Source organism: Trichosurus vulpecula, chromosome 1 (genome assembly GCF_011100635.1).
Source record: "Trichosurus vulpecula isolate mTriVul1 chromosome 1, mTriVul1.pri, whole genome shotgun sequence".
Classification (NCBI taxonomy): Eukaryota; Metazoa; Chordata; class Mammalia; order Diprotodontia; family Phalangeridae; genus Trichosurus; species Trichosurus vulpecula.
Window position 1 is genome coordinate 36,322,744 of NC_050573.1, and position 23,734 is coordinate 36,346,477.

Consider the following 23,734-nt stretch of genomic DNA (forward strand, 5'->3'; position numbering starts at 1 on the left):
TGCCTGGCAACCTTGTACATATTCTGCCTCTTTTAGATGTCAGATTTAGAGATCTGTTTCCTACTGGAAGAAAAGACGGCTAAACTGAGATGCCCAGAGCCATTGTTCACCATAGGAGAATTTATTAGGTGGCTGAAATGTCATTCTTCAGTGCTGAAGTGGTGCAGACTCAGGGGTGGCGCTGGGTGGCACCATTTGAGTCCTCATACTCAAGCAGAAGCCTTTCTGTTCAGCATCTTTCCCCATATGGAGAAATTGGGCCCCAACTGTGTTCCCTCTATGGCCAATCTTCTATCGTAACTGCAGAATTGTTGTGTTTACCAGCGCTCACTGTTTGAATGGCAAGCATTCTCACTACTCCATGTGTTTTTGGATCTCTTTTCCTGATATCCCAGACAGTTTAATAAACACAGCCTATGCCATCCTGGTTTTTTGAATAGGCCCCTTTCATTGCCAGAGAAGGGCAGGGAGGCCCCCATCAAACATCCTGACATCTCTATCCTGAGGATTCCCAATTCTTCTTATCTGGCCCTAACCTCTAGACTCCTATCTCCAGCTGTCCACTGACCATCTCAAACTGGATGTCTCACAGACATCTTAAACTCACTATGTCCTAAACTGAATTGGTCATCTTTTCTCCATAGCCCCCCAAGGCTAGTATCCCCTAGCTAGCTCCCTAGCATCCCCAGGGTTTAGCATGGTGCCAGGCATGTAGCAGGCTCTTAATAAATACTTGTGGACTGAGTCAGGAGTCCAGTGGGCAAACTGCAACGAAGGCCCAAATCTGCCTTTTTTTTTGTTCTACTCGCTCCAACTAAGAATGATTTTTTTTACATTTTTAAATACAATAAAAAATAAAGAAATGAAAAAGCAACATTTATCTGTTTCTGACTGTCATTTGTCAACCCCTGATGCGCTACAAGGAGACAGCTTTGGATGGTGGGTAGTTTTCTGTAGAGGCCAGGTCAGACCCCCAGTGGAGTGTGGCCTGCCCCACTGCCATGGGCAGCTGTACTCAAGAAAAATCCATCAATCAAGCATTTATTAAGTGCTTATCAGGGTAGGTGAGTACTGGGGCTTCCAAGATAAATTAATTCAATTAATAGATCAATTAATAAATTCAATTAATAGATGTTTATTAAGAAACTATCCTGAGGAATTTAGTCTAACAGAGGTCCAGGGCACACATACACAGCTGTCAATGATGCACCAGGCACTGTGCCAAGAACTGGTGATGCAAAAAAGCAAGATGGGACAGCTAGGTGGCGCAGCGAATAGAGCACTGGCCCTGGAGTCTGGAGGACCTGAGTGCAAATCCAGCCTCAGACACTTGACACTTGTACTAGCTGCGTGACCTCGGGCAAGTCACTTAACCCCAATTGCCCTGCCAAAAAACAACAAAAACACACAACAAAAAAAAGGCAAGACAGTCCCCACCCTCAAGGAGCTTATGCTCTAATGGGGAAGTTAACTTGCAAATACATATGGGGTGAGCCATGGCAAGGACAGCTAGGGGCCGCTGTAGCGGATAGAATGCTGGGCTTGCAGTCAGAAGATCAGATACGCAGAGTTCAAATACAGCCTCGGACCCTTCTTAGTATGCTTTCTGTAAAATGAGCCGGAGAAGGAAATGGCCAAGAAACCCCAAATGGGGTCGCATCGCGCTATGTATACAGGAAGAAGAGGGAAAAGCACTGGGCTTAAGAGAGGCCAGGATATTAGTTGGGACTTCAAGGAAGCCAGGGGGTCAGTGGCGAGAGCAGAGGGCGGAGAGCATGGGGGGCAGCCAGGGGGAACACCCAGAGCCCAGGGAGGGGAGTGATGTCTGTGGAGTCGCCAAGAGGCCGGTGCGGCTGGACCTGGGAGTCTGTTTAGGAGGGGCTTTGAACGCCGAGCAAAGGAGCCACTGCAGTTTACTGAGTAGGGGGTGCCATGATCCGGCCGGCGCTTTAGCAGTGATACAAGGACGGAAGGAACGCTTTCCTCCGGGAGGGCATCAAGGGAGGCCTCCAGGAGGAGGAAGCCGTGGGCGATCTGGGAAATGAGGGCGTGCAGTCTGGGCAGAGGGGCCTGCTCGGACGAGGCAAAAGCCCGGGGGCGGGAGACGAGCAGCGGAACGAGATCTCAGGTCTCCGACGGTGCGAAGAAAAAAGAAAGACGTGCGCGAACGCGCTCGGCGCCTCCACGCGGGCCACAGACAGCCCCCCGCGCGCGCTCCCGCGGGGCCCCCGGAAGCACGTGGGACACTCGGCTCCCTCCTCCTCCCCCCGCCCCGAGCTCTCTCGCTGGCTTTACGGCTTGTCGTTAGAAGGCGCGGCGGCGGCGGTTACCATGGAGACGCGGCTGGATTGTAAACTGTAACCAAGGAGCCGGAGGAGGAGGAGGAGGAGGAGGAGGAGGCAACGAGGAGGTGAGGGCGCCGGAGGGCCCTTGAGGGGTGTGAGAGTGGGGGATGGGAGCGCCAGTGGGGGAGGCGTGTGTGTTGTATCGGGGAGTCGGAGGGGGGGTTGGGGGTGGGGACGGGTCACGGGGTTCCGGGGTCCCGGACTTGGAGCTTCCGAGGCGTTCTCAGAGGCTGTGGAAACGAAGCTTTCACTTTACGGATGGGGAAACTGAGGCCCAGGGAGAGGAAGCAGCTTGAGTGAGATCACCCGGCCCGTGAGTGTCTGGGGCCAACTCAAATGTCTCTGACCCCAAGTCTTGTAGGGCTCCGTCCGCCCGGTGTGCGTGCGTGTGCGTGTGTGCGCGTGCTGTGCACGAGGTCCGTGGGCATGGCGTGGGTCTGTGTGCTGGGCTTGTAGACGTGTTTATGCTCCGTGGGACGTCAGGGTAGAAAGCCCTGCGTCTGCCTGCCGCGTGTGAGGCTGGTGAAGCGGCTGTGTGCTTGCGTGTTTGTGTCTGGGATCGCGGCTCTTTGGGGAAGGGGCGTTTTCACTTTGGATGGGAGAAAGCCTTTTGGGGGAGGTGCGCTGTTTGTGTACATCCAGGGGTGCCTGTGTGGGAGGTGAATGTGTGTGTCTGGGGAGGGGGGGCGCATATCTGCTTGGGTTTCATACCTGGGAAAGAAAGATGTGGGAGGACTCTTGGGGGGAGGTGTTTGAGGCTTTCGCGTCTGGGAAGGTCAGAGGATAGGTATAGAGCTGGAAGGCACCTTGGAGCGGTCCAATCCAACTCCTTCATTGTATAGGTGAGGAAACTGAGTGCCGGACCTGCTCACAAACTCACACAGGTTGGGAGATGCAGGATTCTAGCCCCAGGTGCGAGCCTCTAACGACAGTACTGACCCACAATCAAGAGAACCTGTTATTGTCCTGGTAGAGTTGTGGGAAGGCTCTGGGTATCCCCTGAACCCCACTATAACAAACAGGGGCTAATATTGCGGACATGAATCCCACAGAGGTGAGGCACTTACAGAAATCAGGAACCTGGAGTCACCTTGGGAGCCCCAGAAGTCTATTTCAGAAGAGACAGGGCTCCTTCACCTTCTGGGCTTCCCTCCCTGACAAAGAGGTATTCAGGAGATGTATCACCTCTGGGCAGACAATGTGAGGCTTTTGCCATCCAGTCTTGCTCTCTCTTGTATAGACAGTCTTTGTGGAAGGTGTGCTCCTCTGGAGTCTGTGCGGGAGAGGGCTGTGTGCGTGTGTATCTCTGTCTGTGTCTGTTACCACATCGTTTCTCTCATGTCTATTTGCTTCTAGTTACATAGCCACCTCACTAGTTCAGCCCCTCATTGCTTCTAGACTATTGATTACAATTCCATCCTAATTGGTCTCTAGTTTTTCCCTTCTCCAGTCTGTCTCCAGAAAAGCTGACAAATTTTTAAAAATAAATTTATTATTTTTATTTGTAATATTCATTAAAAATTTTTTTAGTTCCAAATTCTCCCCTTCCCTCCATTCCTTCCCCCACCCACTGAAAAGACAAGCAATACGTGGGAAATCATGCAAACTATATTTCCGTATTAGCCGTATTACCTTAAAAAAGCCAAAAACATTTTGCTTCAAAGTGCACCCAGAGTTCATCAGTTCTTTCCCTGGAGATGGATAGCGTTTTTCCTCAGCCCTTCAGGATTGTTTTGGATTCCTGAAATGGCTAAGTCGTTCACAGTTGATCATCATTACAATGTTGCTATTAATGTGTACAACGTTCTCTGGGCTCTGCTCATTTGACTTTGTATCAGTTCATATAGGTCTTTGCAGGTTTTTCTGAAAGCACCCTGCCCCCCATTTCTTAGAGCACAATAATATGCAATTAAAATCATGTACTTGTTCAGCTATTCCCCAATTGATGGACATCCCCTCAATTTCCAATTCTTTGCCACCATGAAAATAGCTGCTACAAATATTTTTATATAAAGGGGTCCTTTTCCCTTTTCTTTGATCTCTTTGGAATACAGTGATATCGCTGTTTCAGAGGGTACGTACAGTCTTATAGCCCTTTGGGCTTAGTTCCAAATTGTCCTCCAGAATGGTTGGATCAGTTCGCAACTCCACCAACAGTGCGTTAGTGCCCCAATTTTCCCCTGTGTCCTCCAGCATTTGTCATTTCCCTTTTCTGTCTTATCTGTTGGGTGTGAGGAGGTACCTCAGAGTGGTTATAAGGTGCATTTCTCTACTTAATAGTGAGTTAGAGCATTTTTTCACAGGACTCTAGATAGCTTTGATTTCTTCTTCTGAAACAAAGCCACCAAATTGAGATTCCTAAAGCACAGGTCTACCTCCGGTGCTCCCCTCTTCAAGAAGCTTTGGTGGCTCCCTATTGCCGATAAGATAAAATACAAATTCCACTGTTTGGTATTTAAAACTTCACAATGTGGCTCCAACCTGTCTTTCCAAATTCATCTCATATTATTCTCCTCACACTTCTAAACAAACTGGCCAACTTCCTGTTTCCTGTACGTATATTCTGTCTCCCACCTCCTTTTCTTTGCTGGATGGTGCGGAGGGTAGAGGCCAGGCCTGAAGTCAGGAAGACCTCAGTTCAAATCTAGCCTTAGACACTTACTAGCTGTGTGACTCTGGGCAAGTCACTTCACGCTGTTTGCCTCAGTTTCCTCATATGTAACATGGAGATAATAATACCAGCTACCTTCTAGGGTCGTTGTGAGGAACAAGTGAGATAGTGATCGTAAAGCACTTAGCACGGTGCCTATGGTAGGTGCCTCTTAGAATTCCAAGCTCCCTTCAAGGCTCATCCCAAGTGCCTCTGTCTATATTGGGTCCTTCCTGTCTGACCGCCGCACTTGGTAGTTTTCTTCCCACTCCAAATTACTTTGTATTTATTTGTTGTATTTATTTATCTGTGCCTGTGTTGTTTTCCCCCTCAGCGCATTATCGGTTTGACTTCTTGTCGTCCCAGGAGCCTGACATAAACCCTCACACACCGTAGGTGACTGACTGATGCATGCTTGTTGAAGTTCCATAGAATGGACTGAGAGAGTGGGAAGGATGGAGAGACTAGAGACGGAGTGGAGGACAAAGAACAAGTTTACAGAGTGAGCTGGAGGGAGAGGTAGAAGGACGAGAGATTGTGGTCAGAGAGGAATTTCAGAATGAAGGTGGTGATGGGAGCGATGCTGGGAACACCTGCATGGGCATCTGAGGGAGGAGTAAAGGAGTGGGTCATGGGGGCTGATGGGAGCTGTTTGGAGGGACAGGCCGGTGTGAAGGCAGGGGCTTCTGAAGGAGAAAGGCAGGCTCGTGACTTGGAGACCCCCAGGTGCCTGCCACAAGGGTCCAGGCAGGGCTGTGTGTCCATAGAGTGAGCTTCAGAGGCACAGAGGTCCTGAATTATTCTGGCAGAGGGAGGAGGGTTTGGAAGGGACAGAGCTGAGCAAGGGCAACCAGCCTTGTCTTCCTCCTGGCCCAGGGTGAGCCTGGTGTGGAGAAGGGTAGCCTGGCATGTTAGGTCTTCTCAGGGAGCTGGGTCTCTGTGAGTAGAAGATGAACCGATTTTAGGAAGAAGAGCAGATCTAGGACCAAAGAAAGTTTGTTCAGTCCTTCAGCAAGCATTTATTAAGCACTTGCTGTGTACCAGGCACTGGGCTAAGAGCTGGGGCTCCAAAAGACAAGCCTGGAAACATTCCCTGCTCACCAGGAGCTTACATTCGGGACAAGTATCATTACCTACAGAAGAGCTGGAAGGAGGCTCAGTGTGAAGGAGGGCATCTTGTGAGAGGGGAGGGCAGAGCAGGCCAGGGACTCCACAGCTGGGTGGGAATGGGAGCTAAGGGAGGGGTTTTCAGCTAGCAGAGAGAGACTGAAGCTTAGGCCTTCTGAGAGTTGGCCATTTAATGGTGGCCAGTTAGCTAGCATCGACAGAGACTTTAAGGTTTGCAAAGTGCTTTATCTCACTTGATTCAGGCTCCCCCCACAAGGATCCCATGAGGCCCTTGTTTGTTATCTCTTAGACACCAGGGAAGGGCTTGGGCCAGCAGGGAGATCAGCCAGGTAATAGATACTTGGTAATTGAGTCTCCAGGGCCTGACCAACTCACGCTCAGAGCGTTCCTTTGTCTCATACCAAGAGGCTGGGAGGGTGGGGCTCACTCTGCCAAGGTAGCCTTGGTCAGATGTGGTGCCCAAGGCCCCAGCCCTGGCCAACTTCCTGGCAATGCTGTCTGAGTCTCTGGTTCTGGACAGGGACCTGGTTCTTTGCATCCCCTGGTGCTTTGTGGTTATGAAAGGCTGAGGCAAATTCCCAGATAAGTCCATGAAGGATAGTACTTCCATACATGGCAGGAAGAGGCTTCCAAATTCTGCTCCTTAAAGGGTCTGGTGTAAGAACCCTATGCTCCTGGACCGGTGATGGATGACCAGAAAGGAGCAGAGGGTTCTGGGGCAGGGGCTTTGGTATTAAATGGAGGCCCCTACAAATCTGGACAGTTCATGTTAATGGAGGAGGCCAACAGTGGGAGGGGCACGAGTCTGAACCTTGTTTTGGGAAGGACATTGGCAAACCAAGAAAGCTGCCTAAGGAGCGAAGCCAGGAGGGGGAAGGGCTTCAAGTCCTCCAGGTGTGAGCATTGGTTAAAGGCACAAGGTTGTTTAGCTTGGAGAAGAGAAGGCTTAGGGGGACAGCCTTGTGTCTGAGTAGAGGGCTCTCCCATGTAAGAACAAAGGGATTTGTTCTGTCTGGTCCCATAGGCTAGAACTTGGAACAGTGGGGAGAAATTACAAAGAAGGGAATTTAGGATACAGATGAAAACTTCCTAGGGCAAGCCAGGTGGCGCCATAGTGCACAGAGCCCTGGCCTGGAGTCAAGAAGATTCCTTTGGCTGAGTTCAAATCCAACCTCAGACACTTCCTGGCTGGGTGACCCTGGGCAAGTCATTTCACCCCGTTGGCCTCAGTTTCCTCATCTGTCAAATGAGACGGAGATGGCAAACTACCCCAGTGTCTCTGCCAACAAAACCCCAAATGGGGTCACAGCGGGGCACAACTGAAAAACCACGAACAACCAAAAACTTCCTAACAGCTATGAGTTGTGAAGAAGTCAAATGGGTGTCCTCAGGAGGTAGCAGCTTCTCTTCTCATGCTGGGCTCTTTGAGCCACTTGTCAGGCACGGCCTAGAGGGGATCCTTATTCGAGCTTGGGTAGGACCAAATGGTGTCCACCATCTCTGTGCTGCTGCGGGGAGTATGGGGGGGAGGTGGGATTTATGTGTGTAGGAAATGTGGGTGGTTATGGGCCTATGCAGGAGGTGTGTGAATGTTTGGGTCGGGGATAGCTTTGGGAGGGTTGTGTTTTGCAGATCTGTGGAAGTTGCTGGGTCATGTGTGTCTTTTGTGTGGTGGTCTATATGGATTGTGTGTCTGCAGGAAGGTTGGTGAGTGGACTGCAGTGGATGTTTGTGTCTTTGCAGGCATCGAAGATTTAAAGCTGGCCGGGCCTTAGAAACCATCTAGCACTTCATTTTACAGACTAGGGAACTGAGGCCCAAGTGGAGTTTGTGGCTCGCCTAGGATGATACAGAGCATAAAATGGCTACGCTGAGATTTGAGTACCAGGTCATCTGATGAGAAATCCAGTTCTATGTGTGTATGCACATGTATGTGTGTGGGCATGCGTGCATGCATGCTTGTATGCATGCGCGTGTGTATGTGTGTGTATGTTGCAAGTTTTAGGATCAAATAATTTCAGAGGTAAGAGGACGTTAGACTCTTTCGTAGCCCATGCCCCTCATCTGGCAGAGGCTGAATGCTTGGCCGGGAGACTGTCCCTTCCTTTTACAAGAGCCTGCTTTTTACTTCCCTGAAGGAGCCACAAAACATCCCATGTTTCTCCTGCTCCTTCCTCATTCATCCCCGAGGCTCCGTGTATAACCTCGCCCCGTTCTTCTCCTGCCTCCTCAGTGTTTAGGCAGTTTGCCAGTCTTCCTCATTCTCGTGGAAGCCCCTGGGTGGTGAAGTGGAAAGAGTCGGGAAGACTCGAATTTGAATCTGGCCCCAGACACTTCCTGGGCAAGTGAAACCCTGGGCAAGTCACTTCTGTCTAATTCGGTCTCCTCAACTCTGAAGTGGAGATAGTTGTATTAGCTTACAGGGTTATTGTGAGTATCAAATGAGGCATTTGCTTCCCCCGCCCCGTAGTGTCTCTGCCTCACCTATGGCAGCAGCCTCCTAAGTGGTTCCCCTCCCTTAGCTCTCTCCTCTGTGTGATTTCCTCCACTCAGCTGCCATTTGCTATTCCTCAGGCATAGGTCTGACCATGTCACCCCCTGCAAGAACTTCCAGGGGCCTCCTCTTGCCTCTACTCTGGCATTGAGAGCCCTTCCTGTCACCATTTGGCTCCAGACCCTTTTCAGACTGAATTCACAAGAGCTCACCTCTCAAACTCCCTACATTCCAGCCATACTGGCCGCCTTATTCTTCCCACCTTCGAGCCTTTGTCCAGGCTGTCTCTCATGCTTGGAATGCCCTCCCTTCTCACCTCTGCCTCTTAGGACCCTTCTCCTCAGCCCAAGTGCCACCTCCCCCTCCTAGGATCACCCCTGTGTTGCAACAGTTCAGCTAGCAGCTGCTGTGGGGGTGAAAGACCAACGCAAGCCCAACAACAAGAATGCTGCCAGCACAGGTCCTTTTGATCTGCTTTACTAAGGAAAGCAATGTTAAGGAGTTAACAATCTTATTTCAATCCAACATACAAATATCATTCACTTAATTCAGGGGAAAAAGCCGGCACCCTGAACTTCAGAGCCAATACAAATTACAAAGATACGTTGTAAACAGACCAAATACAATTCATAGTTACCAAGAAACCAGCATCTGGGTTCACAAGCTGGAGGGCTCTTAACTACAGCTGCCCAGAGCATCCACTTCAGCACTCCTCCAGGAGTGAGAGCCCCCACACATAGCTCTGTTCTCTCTTTTTATACAGTCTTTGGCGGTCATCAAACGTCCTCTGAGCGACCAGAACTTAGACTTCTACTATTGGCTCTGGTCTTAGCAACTCCCCTTAGGACCCTGGGGGCTTCACGCCCACATAGGCTTAGCACCTAGTAGATAGGGGTTTGGGCCTGGGGCTTTGCACCTAGTATGGCTCAATCAAAGACAATTAATTTATCATTCAAAAACAATAAAAAAGTCCCAACTTAACTGATATTACACCCTGGGAGTTGGAGCGCCCCACCCCCAACAATAACTTTGTATCCATGTTGCATTTGCTTAGGGAGGTGCTTGGTTTTTCCTCCCAGTGGAATATAAGCTCCTTGAGGGAAGGTGCTGCTTGGTTGGTTGGTTGTTCTCATCTTCTGGCACAGAGCCTTGCACACAAACATGTGTTGGATTGAATTTCATCCTATTCTGATGATTCTTTAGGTCCCTCACCCAACTGCTAAATTTCTGTTGTGCCAGGGAAGGAAAGAGAGGAAGGGGGAGACCCAGCGCGTACCCAGGACCTCAACTTCCTCCTCTCCTCGCACACCTCCAGCCTTCTCAGCTCTGGAATTCCCAAGGACGATCCCATTCATTGAGCACTGGGTTAATGTCCTGGGATGAGAGACTTATTTCCATTTGGAAGTAGCTGATAAGCTTGGAGAACTGCTTGCCGTTTGGTGCTTTCTGATTCTTCTTACCCCTAGGCCCCGACCTTCCTCTCTGGCGGGCCTTGCCGAAGGTCTGCTTTGCAGTGTGCTCTTTCAGAGCACTCTCCTAGCATAAGGACCTTCTGTGTAGTTCTGCACCAGACCTAGAAAAGGGGCTCCGAGCTCCTTCCTGATTTAGGCTTGGAAATCCAGAGAGAGTTTCAGAAATCACTCTTTGGGGCATCAGGACTGACCCCTTGGAAGGATGCTAACACTTGTTCTGTGGTCACTGTTCCTGGGGAAAAGAGCTCTTGTTCTGTTCCTTAGACTGCTGTGAAGAACTCATCCTGGAGAGAGTATCCTGTGCTGGTTCTGATGACATTGTGATTTTTTTTTTAAAGGAAACTCAAGTTGGGGAAGGATGCCGATTGGCGAAGATAAGCCATTAAAAGAAAGCGTCTCTCGGGATGGCCAAGCGTCCCAGAGGAAAGGAAGCATGGAGAGAATAGTTGAGATGCCGAACGATGCAGAAGAGTCAGAGGGCACTTCAGGAGAAGCCCCCGAGGAGTCAATGAGGAGCATAGCGGACCGCACCAGCCAAGCCCTGAAAGCACAGATGCCCTTTGTCTCGGAGGAGAATGAGCTCATCTACTTGGAGGCCCTGACTGCCACCTCCCCACAGAGTTCCCTAGTGAGTAGGAGCAGAGGGAAGTGCTGCGATGGCCCAGCGTTGATAGGCACGAGTGCCACCTGCTCTCTCACAGGGACCTGAGCATCCTCACCATTAACCATGGGGCTCAGGGGGGACATGGAAGAACTTGGCAATGATGTGAGTTCTGGGTAGGCAGGATGTCTCTCCACCTCTGCCGCCTCTACTCTTGATCAGGGGAATCTTCCCAAAGCCCAGCTTTGTCACCTCCCTCTGACCCCCAAACCTTCAGTAGCTCCCTGAGTGCAGAGTGGGAGTTCAGGTTCTCCATGGTCTGCCACCACCTTCCCTTTCCAGTTTTGTATCCTCGTTCTTCAGCCAAATTGTCCTTCCCATTTCCTCCCAAACACCCTGACCTTTCTTGGGGCTCTGCCTTTGCTAATGTCCTTTCCTGGGATGAACTTCCAGCCCCCTCGGTCCCCCCCCCGTCCGGTCCCCCCATTTCTGCCTTTTGAAGCCTCACCTGCCTCCCTGGGTTTGGCTCAGACCCCCTCTGTGTCACTGTCAGGTGGAACTCCTCCTCCATGAAGCCTTCCCTGATTCCCCACCTGCAAGTAAACTCTTCCAGCTCTGCATCCTGATAGCGCTTCTTTGCATGGATCACAGTTTATGTTAAATTATGATCAAACCCACTTGGTGTCGGACCTGGTCACTCTGGGGCCCTGTCACCTCTCTGATTTATCTGTTCTCGTTTAGGTGACACCTGCAGATGTTAGTGTGTGGCATTTCCCAGGGGGTGGCCATCAGTCTCCTTACCAGCATTGAAGCCCAGGAGACCTCAAGAGAGCAGCTTTCCTTTGTAAACTCAAGAGCATCTTCCTCCTTTCCTGTGACTTGGCACTTCATTGTGGGCGCAGCTCTAGCTGAGACAGGAGAGGAGAGAAGAAAGACCAGAATGGGCTCCCTAGGACGGTCCCCTGGCCCCTCGTGGCTCTGTCTCCTGTCCTTTACCTCCTGGCCCTCGCCCGACTGCTCCCTCGGAGATGGCAGCAGGGTGCCAGCAGTTGAGCTGGGGAGGGGATGCCGAGGGGGTCAAAGTGACTGTGGGTCCCATCGTCCCATCGTGTCAAGAGCTTCTTAGGGCGTTTCAGTAACCGTTGTTCCCTTGTCATTTGAATTTTCTTTTTTTCCTCTTTCTTTGACACTGGGTCTCTCCCTGGCTTGCCTAGGCTGGAAACGTAGTGGCCACTTATGAGCTGCACCCCTGCTGCTCAGCACAGATGCTCTAACCTGCTCGGTTTCTAATCTAGGCTGGTTCGACCCTCCCTAGGCAGACTGGTGGCCCCTGATCTCAAGGGAGGGCCACCATGTTGTTGAAAGATTGACCGCTGCTCACAACTCCCAGGCTCCTCTAGCCTCCATCAGGAGCAGGGAGGGATGGCAGGCTTATCCCACCACACCCAGGCCCACCCTGCTCTAACTTGCTGTGTGACCTTGGGCAAGTCACTTAACCCCAATTGCCCTCCCTTCCCCCCTCCAAAAATATATATTTTTTTCAGATCCTGATCAACATTTAGTACATTAACTTTTTCTCCCATCTAGTGAATGTTCCCATTGCGCCTCTCTCCTAGGCCCCAGCTGGGGTGCTTCCTGATGGTCCAGCATCCCTTACTGAGCTTTGTTTTGTTTTATTTCTTAAAAAAATTATCACTGGCTTTTGTTTTTACATCACCTGCAATTTCCATTGTATCTCTCCTGTCTGCCATCTCATGTAAAAAAAATAATAAAATAAGGAAGAGGAAAAACTAATTAACACATGAACTCTGTCAAACCATGGGTTCAGTGCTCCACACTCTTCCTACCACTGCAGAGAAAGGAGGGAGCCACAGCTCATTCACCCTCTGCAGTACCTTTCTCTGGGGTCACAGGGTAGGCCTGGAAAGGTAAGGGCTTCAGGAAAAAAAAAAGGCTGAGGAGGGGAAAAGTGCCTTCTTGCTATATCCAAAGCCACCTGAAGAGCATCTCTTCATAGCTGCAGCTTGTGAGCCTCTGACTTATTTATGAATGGATGAAAGGCACTTACTGAGTGCTAACTTACTCTGCGCCAAGCATGATACTAAATGAGGCAGTCCCTGCCCTCAGCAAGCTCACGTTCTCATAGCAGGAAACAACATGGATTATGGGAGGGTCTAGTTACGGGGCAGATGGCAAGGCCTGGCCTGCAGGGCAGATGGTAAATGCCTGTGGTCCTATGCTCCACTTACACACCAAACCAGAGAACACATTAACTCAAAACAAAGATATCTAATTACACAGAATATCAAAGTAAATAAAAAGGAAAAATCTTTCCGTATATCCAGGGCTCAACCTTCAACCAATTCTTATGCTACCAGTGGCAAAGGAAGCTTTTATAACTAGACAAGAAACATTCTAAGGGTCCTGCCCCAGGTAGGACCCTCCCCCCTCCCTTCCTTTTGCCTTTGAAGCTACCAGTATCACCTGTTGGGCCGCTCTCTGTGCCGAGTTGTGGGTGCCCTCTTCCCTTTCTCTGTGGAAGTGCTCTTAGGCCTCTACTGAACAGTCACATCCATCTGATAAGCTTCTCCATGGGATTCCCGATGGGTCACCTCTTCATGAAGGGGTTCTTTTATAGCTCTTCTGAGATCCAGCCTCCAACATTTCCTAGCTGTGTGACCCTGGGCAAGTCGCTTTACCCTGGTTGCCTCAGTTCCTCATCTGGAAAATAATCTGGAGAAGGAAATGGCAGACCACTCCAGTATCTTTGCCAAGAAAACTCCAAATGGGGTCAGGAAGAGTTGGATATGACTGAGCCCACTGAGCCAATACATAGCCTGAGGGCTGATTTCAATCGTTTGTGAGTCAGATCCACCTCAGTACCTAGCCAGCACAGCTAAGAGTTACTGTCTTTAATTACGTCATTTTTGAAATAAAGGTATTGCAGACTACAAAATGAGTTTGTTTCCTTTTGAGTTATTCAGAGAGATGGAGGAAACAAGAGTCTTAATGGGAAATTGAGCGTGGGCTCTTAATGTCCTGGAATTCTGGATAAGGTTAATAATACTAATAGTTAACGTCTGCGTAGCACATCCTACATGCCAGGTACTGTGCTAAGTACTTTACAAGTATTATTATCTCATTTGAGTCTCAAAACTGCCGGGGGCAGGGGGGGAGGCGAAGGGGAAGCACTGTTGTTATCATCCTCATCTTACAGATGAAGAAACCAAGGCAAACGGCGGTTAAGTGATTTGCTTGGGTTCCCACAGCTAGGAAGTGCATGAGGCAGGTCTTCCTGACTCCAGGCCTCATACTGCATCCGTTGTGCTACCTAGCTGCCCCTAAAAAGGGCAAAGTAATGAGTTAATTTCTAATGTTTACAAAATACCATATGTGAATGAGTATGCCTTTTAAGCCCTAAACTGAGGCTAGAGAACACTGGGCCAAAGTAAGGGAGGAAGTCAGGTACTTGGTGCAGTTAGGACAGCTTCCTCAACTCTGGAGCAACTGACTGGCAACCAACCAATCTCGTACTTCCTATCTATGGGCAATTAGGCTAAGCCTTGGAGAACCCTCTCTTATAAGATGGGCCAAGTGCACTCCAACTCTGTGCTGGGGATCGAAATCCTCATGGCATTTCTAACAGTTTAATAGTTAACCCAATTGGTACAATGTCAAAGAAATCTGATTGGTGTTGGCTATGATTGTGAAGGGGATAGAATTATAGTATGGGAGACAATGAGGTATTTACCCTCTTCAAAGTGGGGATTATAGTTTGAGTTACTATTTTTTGTGTTAAAAAGGAAATTTCAAGTGGAAAGTCTGAAGAAACAGAGAAAAGTGGAGGAGTAGGTAAAGTTTTTGGAGAATCGAGTGGACAGGGTCCTCAAGAGCCTCCTGAATTGGCTCATCAGATTCCTAATGACACTGCGGACCCACCTTCTGTAAGGAAATCCTCAATCCGAGTTTATGAGAATGGGAATATTCCTGATGAAGAGAAAGATGAGCAGGTAGAAGAAGAGGAGCCTTCTTCCTCCATAAAACCCACACCCCAAGAATCATTAGTGTACTTCACCAAGGAAGATGATCTATTTAGAGAAAAGTCAGAGGAGGAAAAAATTTATCCCCTGGTAAGTAATGGAGATTTTTCAGCATTTTTATAAGAATCATATGCATATTTTTAAGGCCAAAGTTTTCGTAACAGAACAATAATTTTCATCTTATACTTTATTATATTGTTTTGTTTCCATGTTTAAAGCCCATTTAAAGTGTTGGGCATGGGGATGGTGTGACAGATTGTGAAATGTGTCAATATTGCAACAATTTCAACGAACAGGAAATTCCCAGCAGAGTTTGTCTTTTCCATGGGTACGCTATTTTATATGGGCTCTTCATTCTGATTTTCTGTTCCTCGTGAATTGTGGCACTTCTCCCGCATTTGACAGCCTCCTTCCTATCCACTTCCTCTCCCTTCTTTTCTTCTGTCATTTCTATTACCCTTGTTGTGGTTTGAAAGGAGCTGGTCTAATGGAAAGCAAAAAAATCAAACCATACTGAAAACTGTTGAAATGCGTCAAGCTTTTTTGAAAAGCAACTGCCAGTGCCAAGCCTGAAAATATTCCAGGGAGGAGCCATCTGTTGGGCATAAAAATATTCTCATTCACCCAGAGAAGGAAACAGAGTTTGGGTTTTTCTTTCCTCCATCTGCTAACAGTTCTGAAAATCCTGAAAAATGAAATTGTTTATTTTATGGATCAGGGCTGTTTCACCTGTAGAAGACCATGACCGGAGATTCCTACACTTTGGAAGGTTTTAGCATCAGTTTGATGCCAATAAAAGACCCCTAATTGAAAACTTAAAAGAATGGCATCCTCAATCTTCCTGTGGCATTGACAGAACAACACGGAGTGGAGTTTCAAGTTTCTGCTGATTTGCTTATAAGTCTGACGAAAAGGGCAGATCATTGGGTTTTTAGGCCTCCAGAAATCTTTTGTCTCATTTCGTAAGAAGTGGTTTCATGTCACCGACAGGGTCGCATGTAATCTTCTAATGGGCATACCAGTAATTTCACCAGTCATCCACCAGATGGCCAGGACTCTTGGTTTCCTAGAATAGCTAAAAATTTCCAGTGTCCCATTTGCCAAGTTCCCTTAAGCTCTCTCTAGTCTCAACATTTTTATTTTTATCCTTTGGACTGCCATGCCACATTCTCAAAGAATGTAACTGTCACTTCTTATATAAGAAGTAAACTCATGATTCCCATAGTTATTTGATGTGACAAAAAAGGAAATTCCAAATTGGTGAGGAGGAGGCTTATGAGGGTCAAATATAGTAAAATCTGTTTTTATTATGGATTTGGCTGAAAAAATGTTTTCAACAAGAAATATATTTAAAGATCTGGAATCTTTAGTTGAGAAATATTGATGGAAGAAATGCATATATATCTCCGGTATTTGTAGCAAATATTAGACCAGGGGTGGGAAACTTGAGGCTGCATGTGGCCTTCTAGATCCTTAAGTGTGGCCTTTTGACTTTAGATTCAGTAAAAAGGCTGCATATAAGAATCTAGAAAGCCATATGTGGCCTCAGGGTTGCAGGCTCCCCACCCCATTAGACCATAATAGAAGAGGATTATTAATATATAAATTAAGCTGTTGGATGTCAGTGAAAGGCATTCAATTTGCATAAGCAACTTTTGTCACAGCTACATGACACATCTCTTTATCTTTACTTTGAATTTGTAACAGCAAGTGTGGATAACCGATGGCAGCCAACTGTTTAGGGAGCTTTGATGTTGGCACAGCCAGTTTTCCAGAAGCCAGCATAAGTCTGAAGTTTGAAGCTTTAAAAATTCTTTAAAAGATTAGCAAGTTCCAAAAAGAACAGTCAAATTTTAAGATATGTAGAAAGGGTTTTCAAAAGGGAAATCAGATGTTAAATGATTCTGTTCCTGGAAGTTGCCGCTTGAGACAATTATGATCCTATGAGTCTATCACTCACACCTACGCAAGAGAAGGTCTAAATGGAAAGGAGAGGAAATAAACAGATGGAACCTGGAGCTAAGAAGGGAGGAGAGAGAAATTAGTCTCCATCCGTGCAGTGGCTTCTATGGGGGTCACAGAGCAGATCTCAAATAAAAAAAATGTTATAAACATGAGATGTGCTGTGAGTACCCTTATTTAATCTCTGAATAGTAACATTCACACCTAGGAAAGGTGATTTGTCAAACATTAGCAAAAGTTCAGTGAATTGGTTCTATACCGAATATAAATACTTTGTGGAGCACTGATTTATGTAGCTAACCCAATGCTGGCCATTAAATTAGAAGTCATGATCCTCCTCCCTCTCCCCATAGAGTTTATATCCTAATAGAGGGAACAAGTCTACCTTACATGAAACAGTTGGAAAAACAATACAAGACAGCTGGTATTTCAGTACTAAATTACCTGATACCAATTATTAGTGCAGTAGGAGGTCAGAGGAAAAGGAACCCCATCTACTGTGCCAGCTAGCTGCCCAGTAAACCAGTAATCCTTAATGAAGAGTATGTCTCCATCTTGGACAGCAACTGGTTTGGGTTTTTTTCTTCTTCTTCAACATGTCTCTACTTTTTTTAGTTTTTTTTTTTAATTAAATTTCTTTTATTCAGCATGTTTTAACACATCTTATTTCCAGTTGAATCCTGCACATTGTGCAATCTGTGAAAAAAAAAAAAACAACAGGTAAATAAATCTAGAAAAACAAAAGTGTTTCTAGTCTTTCTCTTTTTCTTTAAAATCTTGAAAAACGAAAACTCAGATAAAAATATCGTATAGTTTTAGCACCAACCTGTAAAGCATATACCCATTCTTTCTTTTAACAAATAGAAAATTATAATTTTTATCCGACTTTTGTTGCCCCATGTCCATTTTCATAGTTCAGTGATTTTATATATTGTCCTTTTGTTTTGGCAACTATTCACTCTGTATCATTTTATGTCTTTCTGTATTTAAAATCTTCATCCTTCTTTACAGAACAGGGTTTTATAGGGCATTCCTATAGGATAGTCCTTATAGGACAGGGTTTGGGTTTGCGCCCTCCTCTCTCCTCCGTCTACCTGATCTCACTTGGTGACCTCATCAGCTCTCATGGATTTAAGAATCAACCCTTTACAGATGATTCTCATTGTCTTTGCCCCTAAACTCTCATCACTTCTTCCTTGTTATTGTAGAGGGCAACACCATCCCCCTAGTCCCTCAGGCTCACAATGTAGGTGTCATCCTAGGTTCCTCACTGTCTCTCACCCCCCGCACCCAAGTTGTTGCCAAGACCTGTCTATTTCTCCACTGCAACATCTTCATGCACCTCGTTCTCTCCTCTGATACTGTCACCCACCTGGCACAGGCCCCTCTTCACCTGGACTATTGCAGTAACTGCTGGTGGGTCTACTTGCCTCGAATCTCTCCCCACTTCATTCCATCCTGGATTCAGCTGCTAACTCGATTTTCCAAAAGCATAGACTCCTTCATAACCTGCCCTGCTCCTACCTTTCTAGGCTTCTTACTCCTTACTCTCCGACACATAGTCTTTGCTAGTGACACTGACTTCCTGGCTCCTCCACAAACAAGATCCTCCATCTCTTGGCTCCCAGCATTTTCTCTGGCTGTCTGCCATCCCTGGGAGGCTCTTCCTCCTCTTTTCCATTACTGACCTCTCTCTCTGACTTCCTTCAGGTCCCCACTAAAATCCCACCTTCTACAAGAAGGCTCCCCCAGCCCCTCTTAATTCTCTTGCCTTCCCTCTGTTTAATTATTTCCTATTTTTCCTGTCTGTAGCTTACTTTGTCTATATTTGTTTGCATGTTGTCTCCCCCATTAAAACATAAGCTCCTCGAGGGTAGGGTCTGTCTTTTACCTCTTTTTGTATCCCTAGCTCTTGGCACAATGCCTGGCTCACAGTAGATGCTTAACGTTTATTGGTTGATTAATAGATTGATTAAACAGCAAGCAAACAAGCATTTTTTAAATGCTTATACTGTACCAGGCACTGTGCTAAGCTCTGGAGATGGTAATGAAACTGTCATCGCTATTAGGAGATGTACATTTTATCAAGAAGAAACAGTCCATACTCATAAAAGTAAATATTCTCTTTTGTCCCCTGAAATCTTGGAGACCGGCCCTTTCATTTATCCAGGCTCTCTCTGATGGAAACATGCAAGCGGAAGAGGTGACTTTTACAGGTGATTTTCTGCAGCAGACCTCATTGTCATAGGCAGACAACTGATTGAAAGATGTAGGAGAAGGAAGCTTGCTCCCACTGTGTTTATTGGTTACAAAAAGTCATTAGCCTTGAGAGGATACAGTGGGGCTCCTCTTTCATCTCCCAAAGCATATGTGAAGACAAGGGGCCTTAAGAGATGCAGCTCCTTCCCTAGTGACTAGTCCTGCTCTTTAGGCCAACTTAAACAGTAGACAGATCAACTCCAAAATAGGAAGCATATTATTTCCTTTTTTCAACATTTCTTGAGTCATTTTATTTTTTTTTAACACCATCACTTCTTCTTATTCCTCTCTCACCAATAGAGCCCTCGTTTGTAAAGATCAAAGAAGTCAACCATCTAAACAGCCTCATCTGACAGAGTCTGTAATGTAATGTAAACTTGTGTATCTCTATCGCCTTTTACCAAACTTGGGGCAGGGGCCTGGGTGTCTGTTCCTCTAGAACCAAGGCTGGTCCTTTCCTATAATACGGATTCTGATTTTTTTAGTTTTTTCCCCCCATTTCTATTATCGTGATCTTAGAGTATATTATTCTCATGGTTCTGCTTTCTTTGCTTTGTATCAGTTCACATAAGTGTTCGTGTTTCTCTGAATTTCTATCTTATAGCACAAAACACACTTTCTTTATTGTTGTTGTTTTTTTTTTTTTTTGCTTTTTGGCAGGGCAGTTGGGGTTAAGTGACTTGCCCAAGGTCACACAGCTAGTACATGTGTCAAGTATCTGAGGCCGGATTTGAACTCAGGTCCTCCTGACTCCAGGGCCGGTGCTCTACTCACTGAGCCACCTAGCTGCCCCACACTCTTTCTTTAAAGACATATTTTGAGTCTTTCTAAAGCATTTGATTCAAACTCCTATTTTCAATGATGTCTCTGTATTTAATAAGGTCCAACTGTGCTTTTTATTGTAAAATTACTTTATCATGAGAGGTTACTTTGTATTTCCAATACCTGTAGGTACTTTGATGAAGCATGTTAGCATTAGCTCAAGGTTTTTACTAATGTTATTTTTCTTTGTTTTCTGTTTCTATTTCTGATTTGAAATTTTCCCCCACTGGGATATCTCTCAACAAAGTGTTTAATAACACAATTCTAGGCTTGTTCTAGCAAAGTGTTTATCTCATATGATCACTTGTAATAAATAGAGGGTTGGAATAGGAGTCAGAAAGATCTGGGTTTGAATCCTGTCTCCACTACTTACTAGCTTTGGGATCAAGGGCCCGTCTTTAAACCTCAGTTTCCTCATCCGTAAATTACCTATATTTCCTGCTGCACAAGGTTGTAGTGAGGCTTCCATGAGATGTCTATGAAGTCCCTGGCACTTTTAAAGCCTTGTCTCCACATCACTCATTCTTGCTGTCATTCTCACCTTTACTCTGAGATCACATGGGGATGTGGAAGCCCAGAGGGTGGGCTTGAGTGACTTGGCTGAGGGCTCCCAGCTCCTGGGCTTCTCCAGCGTTTTCTGATGCACAGGTGGCTCTCTCCCATCCCCCAGAAAGGGGTCACAAAATTGGTGTCTGGGTCGGGGCAGGGGGGCTGAAGATCTTGTGGTATGTTGAGGTGCTTGGAGGTCTCCTTTTCTGTTACAGAATCTGGCCTGGTGCTATGGCTGGAACAGCTCCCTCCCCATCTACAACATGCGGGATGAAGACCAGAGGGTTGTGCTCTATGCCTGCTCTCACACCATCGTGCTCTTCGATGCCATAAAGAACTCCCAGCACCATCTCCAGGTAGGGAAGAGATGAGGCCTGGATCCCTTTCACTCAGCCCTTGGTCTGAGGCCAACAGGGTGAAGTGACTTGCCCAGGGTCACACAGCTGGGAAGTGTCTGAGGCCAGATTTGAACTCCAAAAGATGAGTCTTCCTGACTCCAGGCCTGGCATTCTATCCCCTGCACCACCCAGCTGCCCTGACAGAATAGGACTATGTGGCAAATAGACATAGTAGGGGATTGACTGGAGGACCCCGATCCACTGAGTTCCTCTAACTCACTTGCTGAAATATCTGGGTATATGGGACAGTTAATAAAGACAGAGAAATATGAGGGCCCACACATTTCAGACCTTGAGTGGGTCATTAGCTTATGTAAATATTGGGAGAAAAGGTTGAATTTGGCAAAGATGTTGGAGTTGCCTAGAGCTCTTTTCTCTGCCTGCTCAGTGACTTGGGTGAATAGGGGGAGACTAAGAGTTTAAAAGTGAGAAGCCATTCCTAGCCTGTGCTGGCATTCGAGCTGCAGAGGAGAGTTGGGAAGAAATCCAGCTCTGGAAGAAGAGCTCAGCTGTTGAGAGTTGCTCCCCATGTTTCCCCTCCTGACACATCTTAGTGTAGCAAGGGAGAGGGGAGATTTCTCTCTCCTCCCTTACCCTCCCTCCTTCCCTCTCCTGGCAATGGCTTTTTGTAGCCAAAGCACATGGCAACGTCTGGTGGGGCAGAATCTGACTGGAGAGCTGAGTCAAGTTGTTGTCCAGAGGAAAGAGAGCCTGGGACCAGTGCCATGATACTCAGGAGACAGTGTGCCCCAAGGAGCACTAGAGAGATGCTTCTGCTGATCCTCAGGTAAAGGTTTATACTCCTTCTGGGAAAAGGTCATAGCAATTCCTATGCCAAGGTTTTAGCCGAGCCAGAAGCTGGAGGCCGTGGTCATTGTAGCCAAGCTGTCTAGTGTTATGCAGCGGAAAGTGTAAGAACAAGGTCAGAGGAAGCCGTGTAGTGAGTGACATTAGCAGTCTGGCCCCAGAAGTGTGAGCTGCTACACCTAGAATGTGCCTTGGACACATAGTTTCCTTATATAGGTACCTCTCTGCTCATGAACCCCAATGGACATCCCCTCTTCCCACTGATGTGGTGTGAGACTGTGCCCTGGGTATGTGAGGGCAATGTTTCGTTACTATGCTACTTCAATAAATGTCTTTGTTCTGAGCTTATTATGTTCTCTAGCTGACTGGAGACAAGGCAGACACACTGGTGGGGGCTTGTGAGCAAGAGCCCTGAGAGTGTTTCATACCTCCCAATGACCTTAGTTTTGCAGTCTCCACATGATGCTGTTTCATGCCTTCTCAGTAGGTAGGCATCGCCACTTGCTAAAACCTTTCCCCTGGGATCAGCAGGAACCTCCTCATTCTGCTTTACATCTCCTTGTCTCTGTTACTAACCCCTCGATGGATTGGGGGGGGGTCACACAGTTGATGGGGTCCCTTGATCAAATTTGCCCCCATCCTCAAATTATGTGTAAAAAGTTTCTACTGTTGATTCTAAACCACAAAAGGAAGGACCTGAGAGAAAGTGAATGTGAGCTGAATAGTGGGGATGGGTCCTGGAAGATCAGCCTTTGAAGTTCTCTGAAAAGAGAAAGGACCACTATTTCTCTAATGGGAGGAGAGAGTGTGAGCAAAGGCCTAGCATGAATCAAGCATGGGGAGAGCTGGAAGTAGCAGGGAGAGAAAATGAGCTCAGTGGGGTGGGATGGACTTTGGAGGGAGGTGGGAAGGAGGCATTTTAGGTTCAAGATGAAAGTGGTTGTGTAGGCTGTAGGATAATGCTGCTGCCACTGCCGTTGCCAATTTGACATTTATATATGACTTTAATGTTGGCAAAGTGCTGTACAGACATCTCACTAGATTGGATTTAGTGCTTAAAAGATAAGTCTGGCAATAGGAATGCAAGATGAAGCTGCTGACATGGAGTCAAAATACCTTGATTCTAATTCCTCTTGAGATACTTACTAGCTTTGTGACACCCCTCTCCCCCCCCCCACAAGTTACTTAACCTCTTTGTGCCTCAATTTTCTCATCTATCAAATGGGGGTAATACACTACCTTCCTAAGGTGGTTGAGCTTTACCGAGAGCACAAACATGAGTCACTACTAATTATTATTTTTTTAGTATGTTTTTCATTAAATATTTCCCAATTACATGTAAACACTTTTTAAATATTAAATTTTAAAAATTTTGAGTTCCAGATTTCCTCCAGCCCTCCCCTCAAGAAGTCAAGCAATTTGATATCTATTATACATATGAAGTCATCCAAAACCTATTTTCACATTAGCCATGTTACAAAAGAAAGAGAGAGAGAGAGAGAGAGAGAGAGAGAGAGAGAGAAAGTATGCTTCAATTTGCATTCAGAGTTCATCAGTTCTTTCTCTCTGGAGGTGGTTAGCATTTTTCATCATGGGTCCTTTGGAATTGTCATGGATCGAGTAGTTAAGTCTATCACAGTTGATCTTCATTACAGTGTTGCTGTTACTGTATACAATGCTCTCCTGGTTCTGCTCACTTCACTTTGCATCAGTTCATATAAATCTTCCCAGGTTTTTCTGAAACCATTCTGTTCATAATTTCTTATAGCACCATAGTATTCCATTGCAATTATATACCACAACTTGTTCAGCCATTCCTCAATTGATGAGCATCCCCTCAATTTTTAATTCTTTGTTGCTACAAAAATAGCTGCTATAAATATTTTGGTAGAAATAGGACCTTTCCCTTTTTCTTTGATCTCTTTGGAATATAGACCTAGTAGTGGTATTACTGTATCAAAGGGTATATATAGCCCTTTGGAGCTGGTTCCAAGTTCTCCAGAATGGTTAGACTAGTTTGCAGCTCCACCAACAATGCATTAGTGTCCCAATTTTTCCCCATCCCTTCCAGCATTTGTCATTTTCCTTTTCTGTCTTGTTAGCCTATCTGGTAGGTGTGAGGTGGTACCTCAGGGTTGTTTTAATTTGCAACTCTCTAATCAACTACTAATTATTATTACTATTCATTATCATTATTATTATTACTA

At 46.6% G+C, this 23,734-nt stretch overlaps 1 protein-coding gene across 1 annotated transcript in view; it reads left to right on the top strand.

Moving 5' to 3' along the window:
* The first annotated feature begins 10,437 nt into the window (after positions 1-10,437).
* Positions 10,438-23,734, top strand: part of CFAP251 (cilia and flagella associated protein 251) — an 81,761-nt gene continuing 68,464 nt past the window's right edge. The window contains exons 1-3 of the mRNA XM_036768313.1: positions 10,438-10,717; positions 14,494-14,820; positions 20,538-20,678. Coding sequence (XP_036624208.1) covers positions 10,448-10,717; positions 14,494-14,820; positions 20,538-20,678 — 738 coding nt within the window. The 5' untranslated portion in view covers positions 10,438-10,447. The remainder of the gene's footprint in view (positions 10,718-14,493; positions 14,821-20,537; positions 20,679-23,734) is intronic.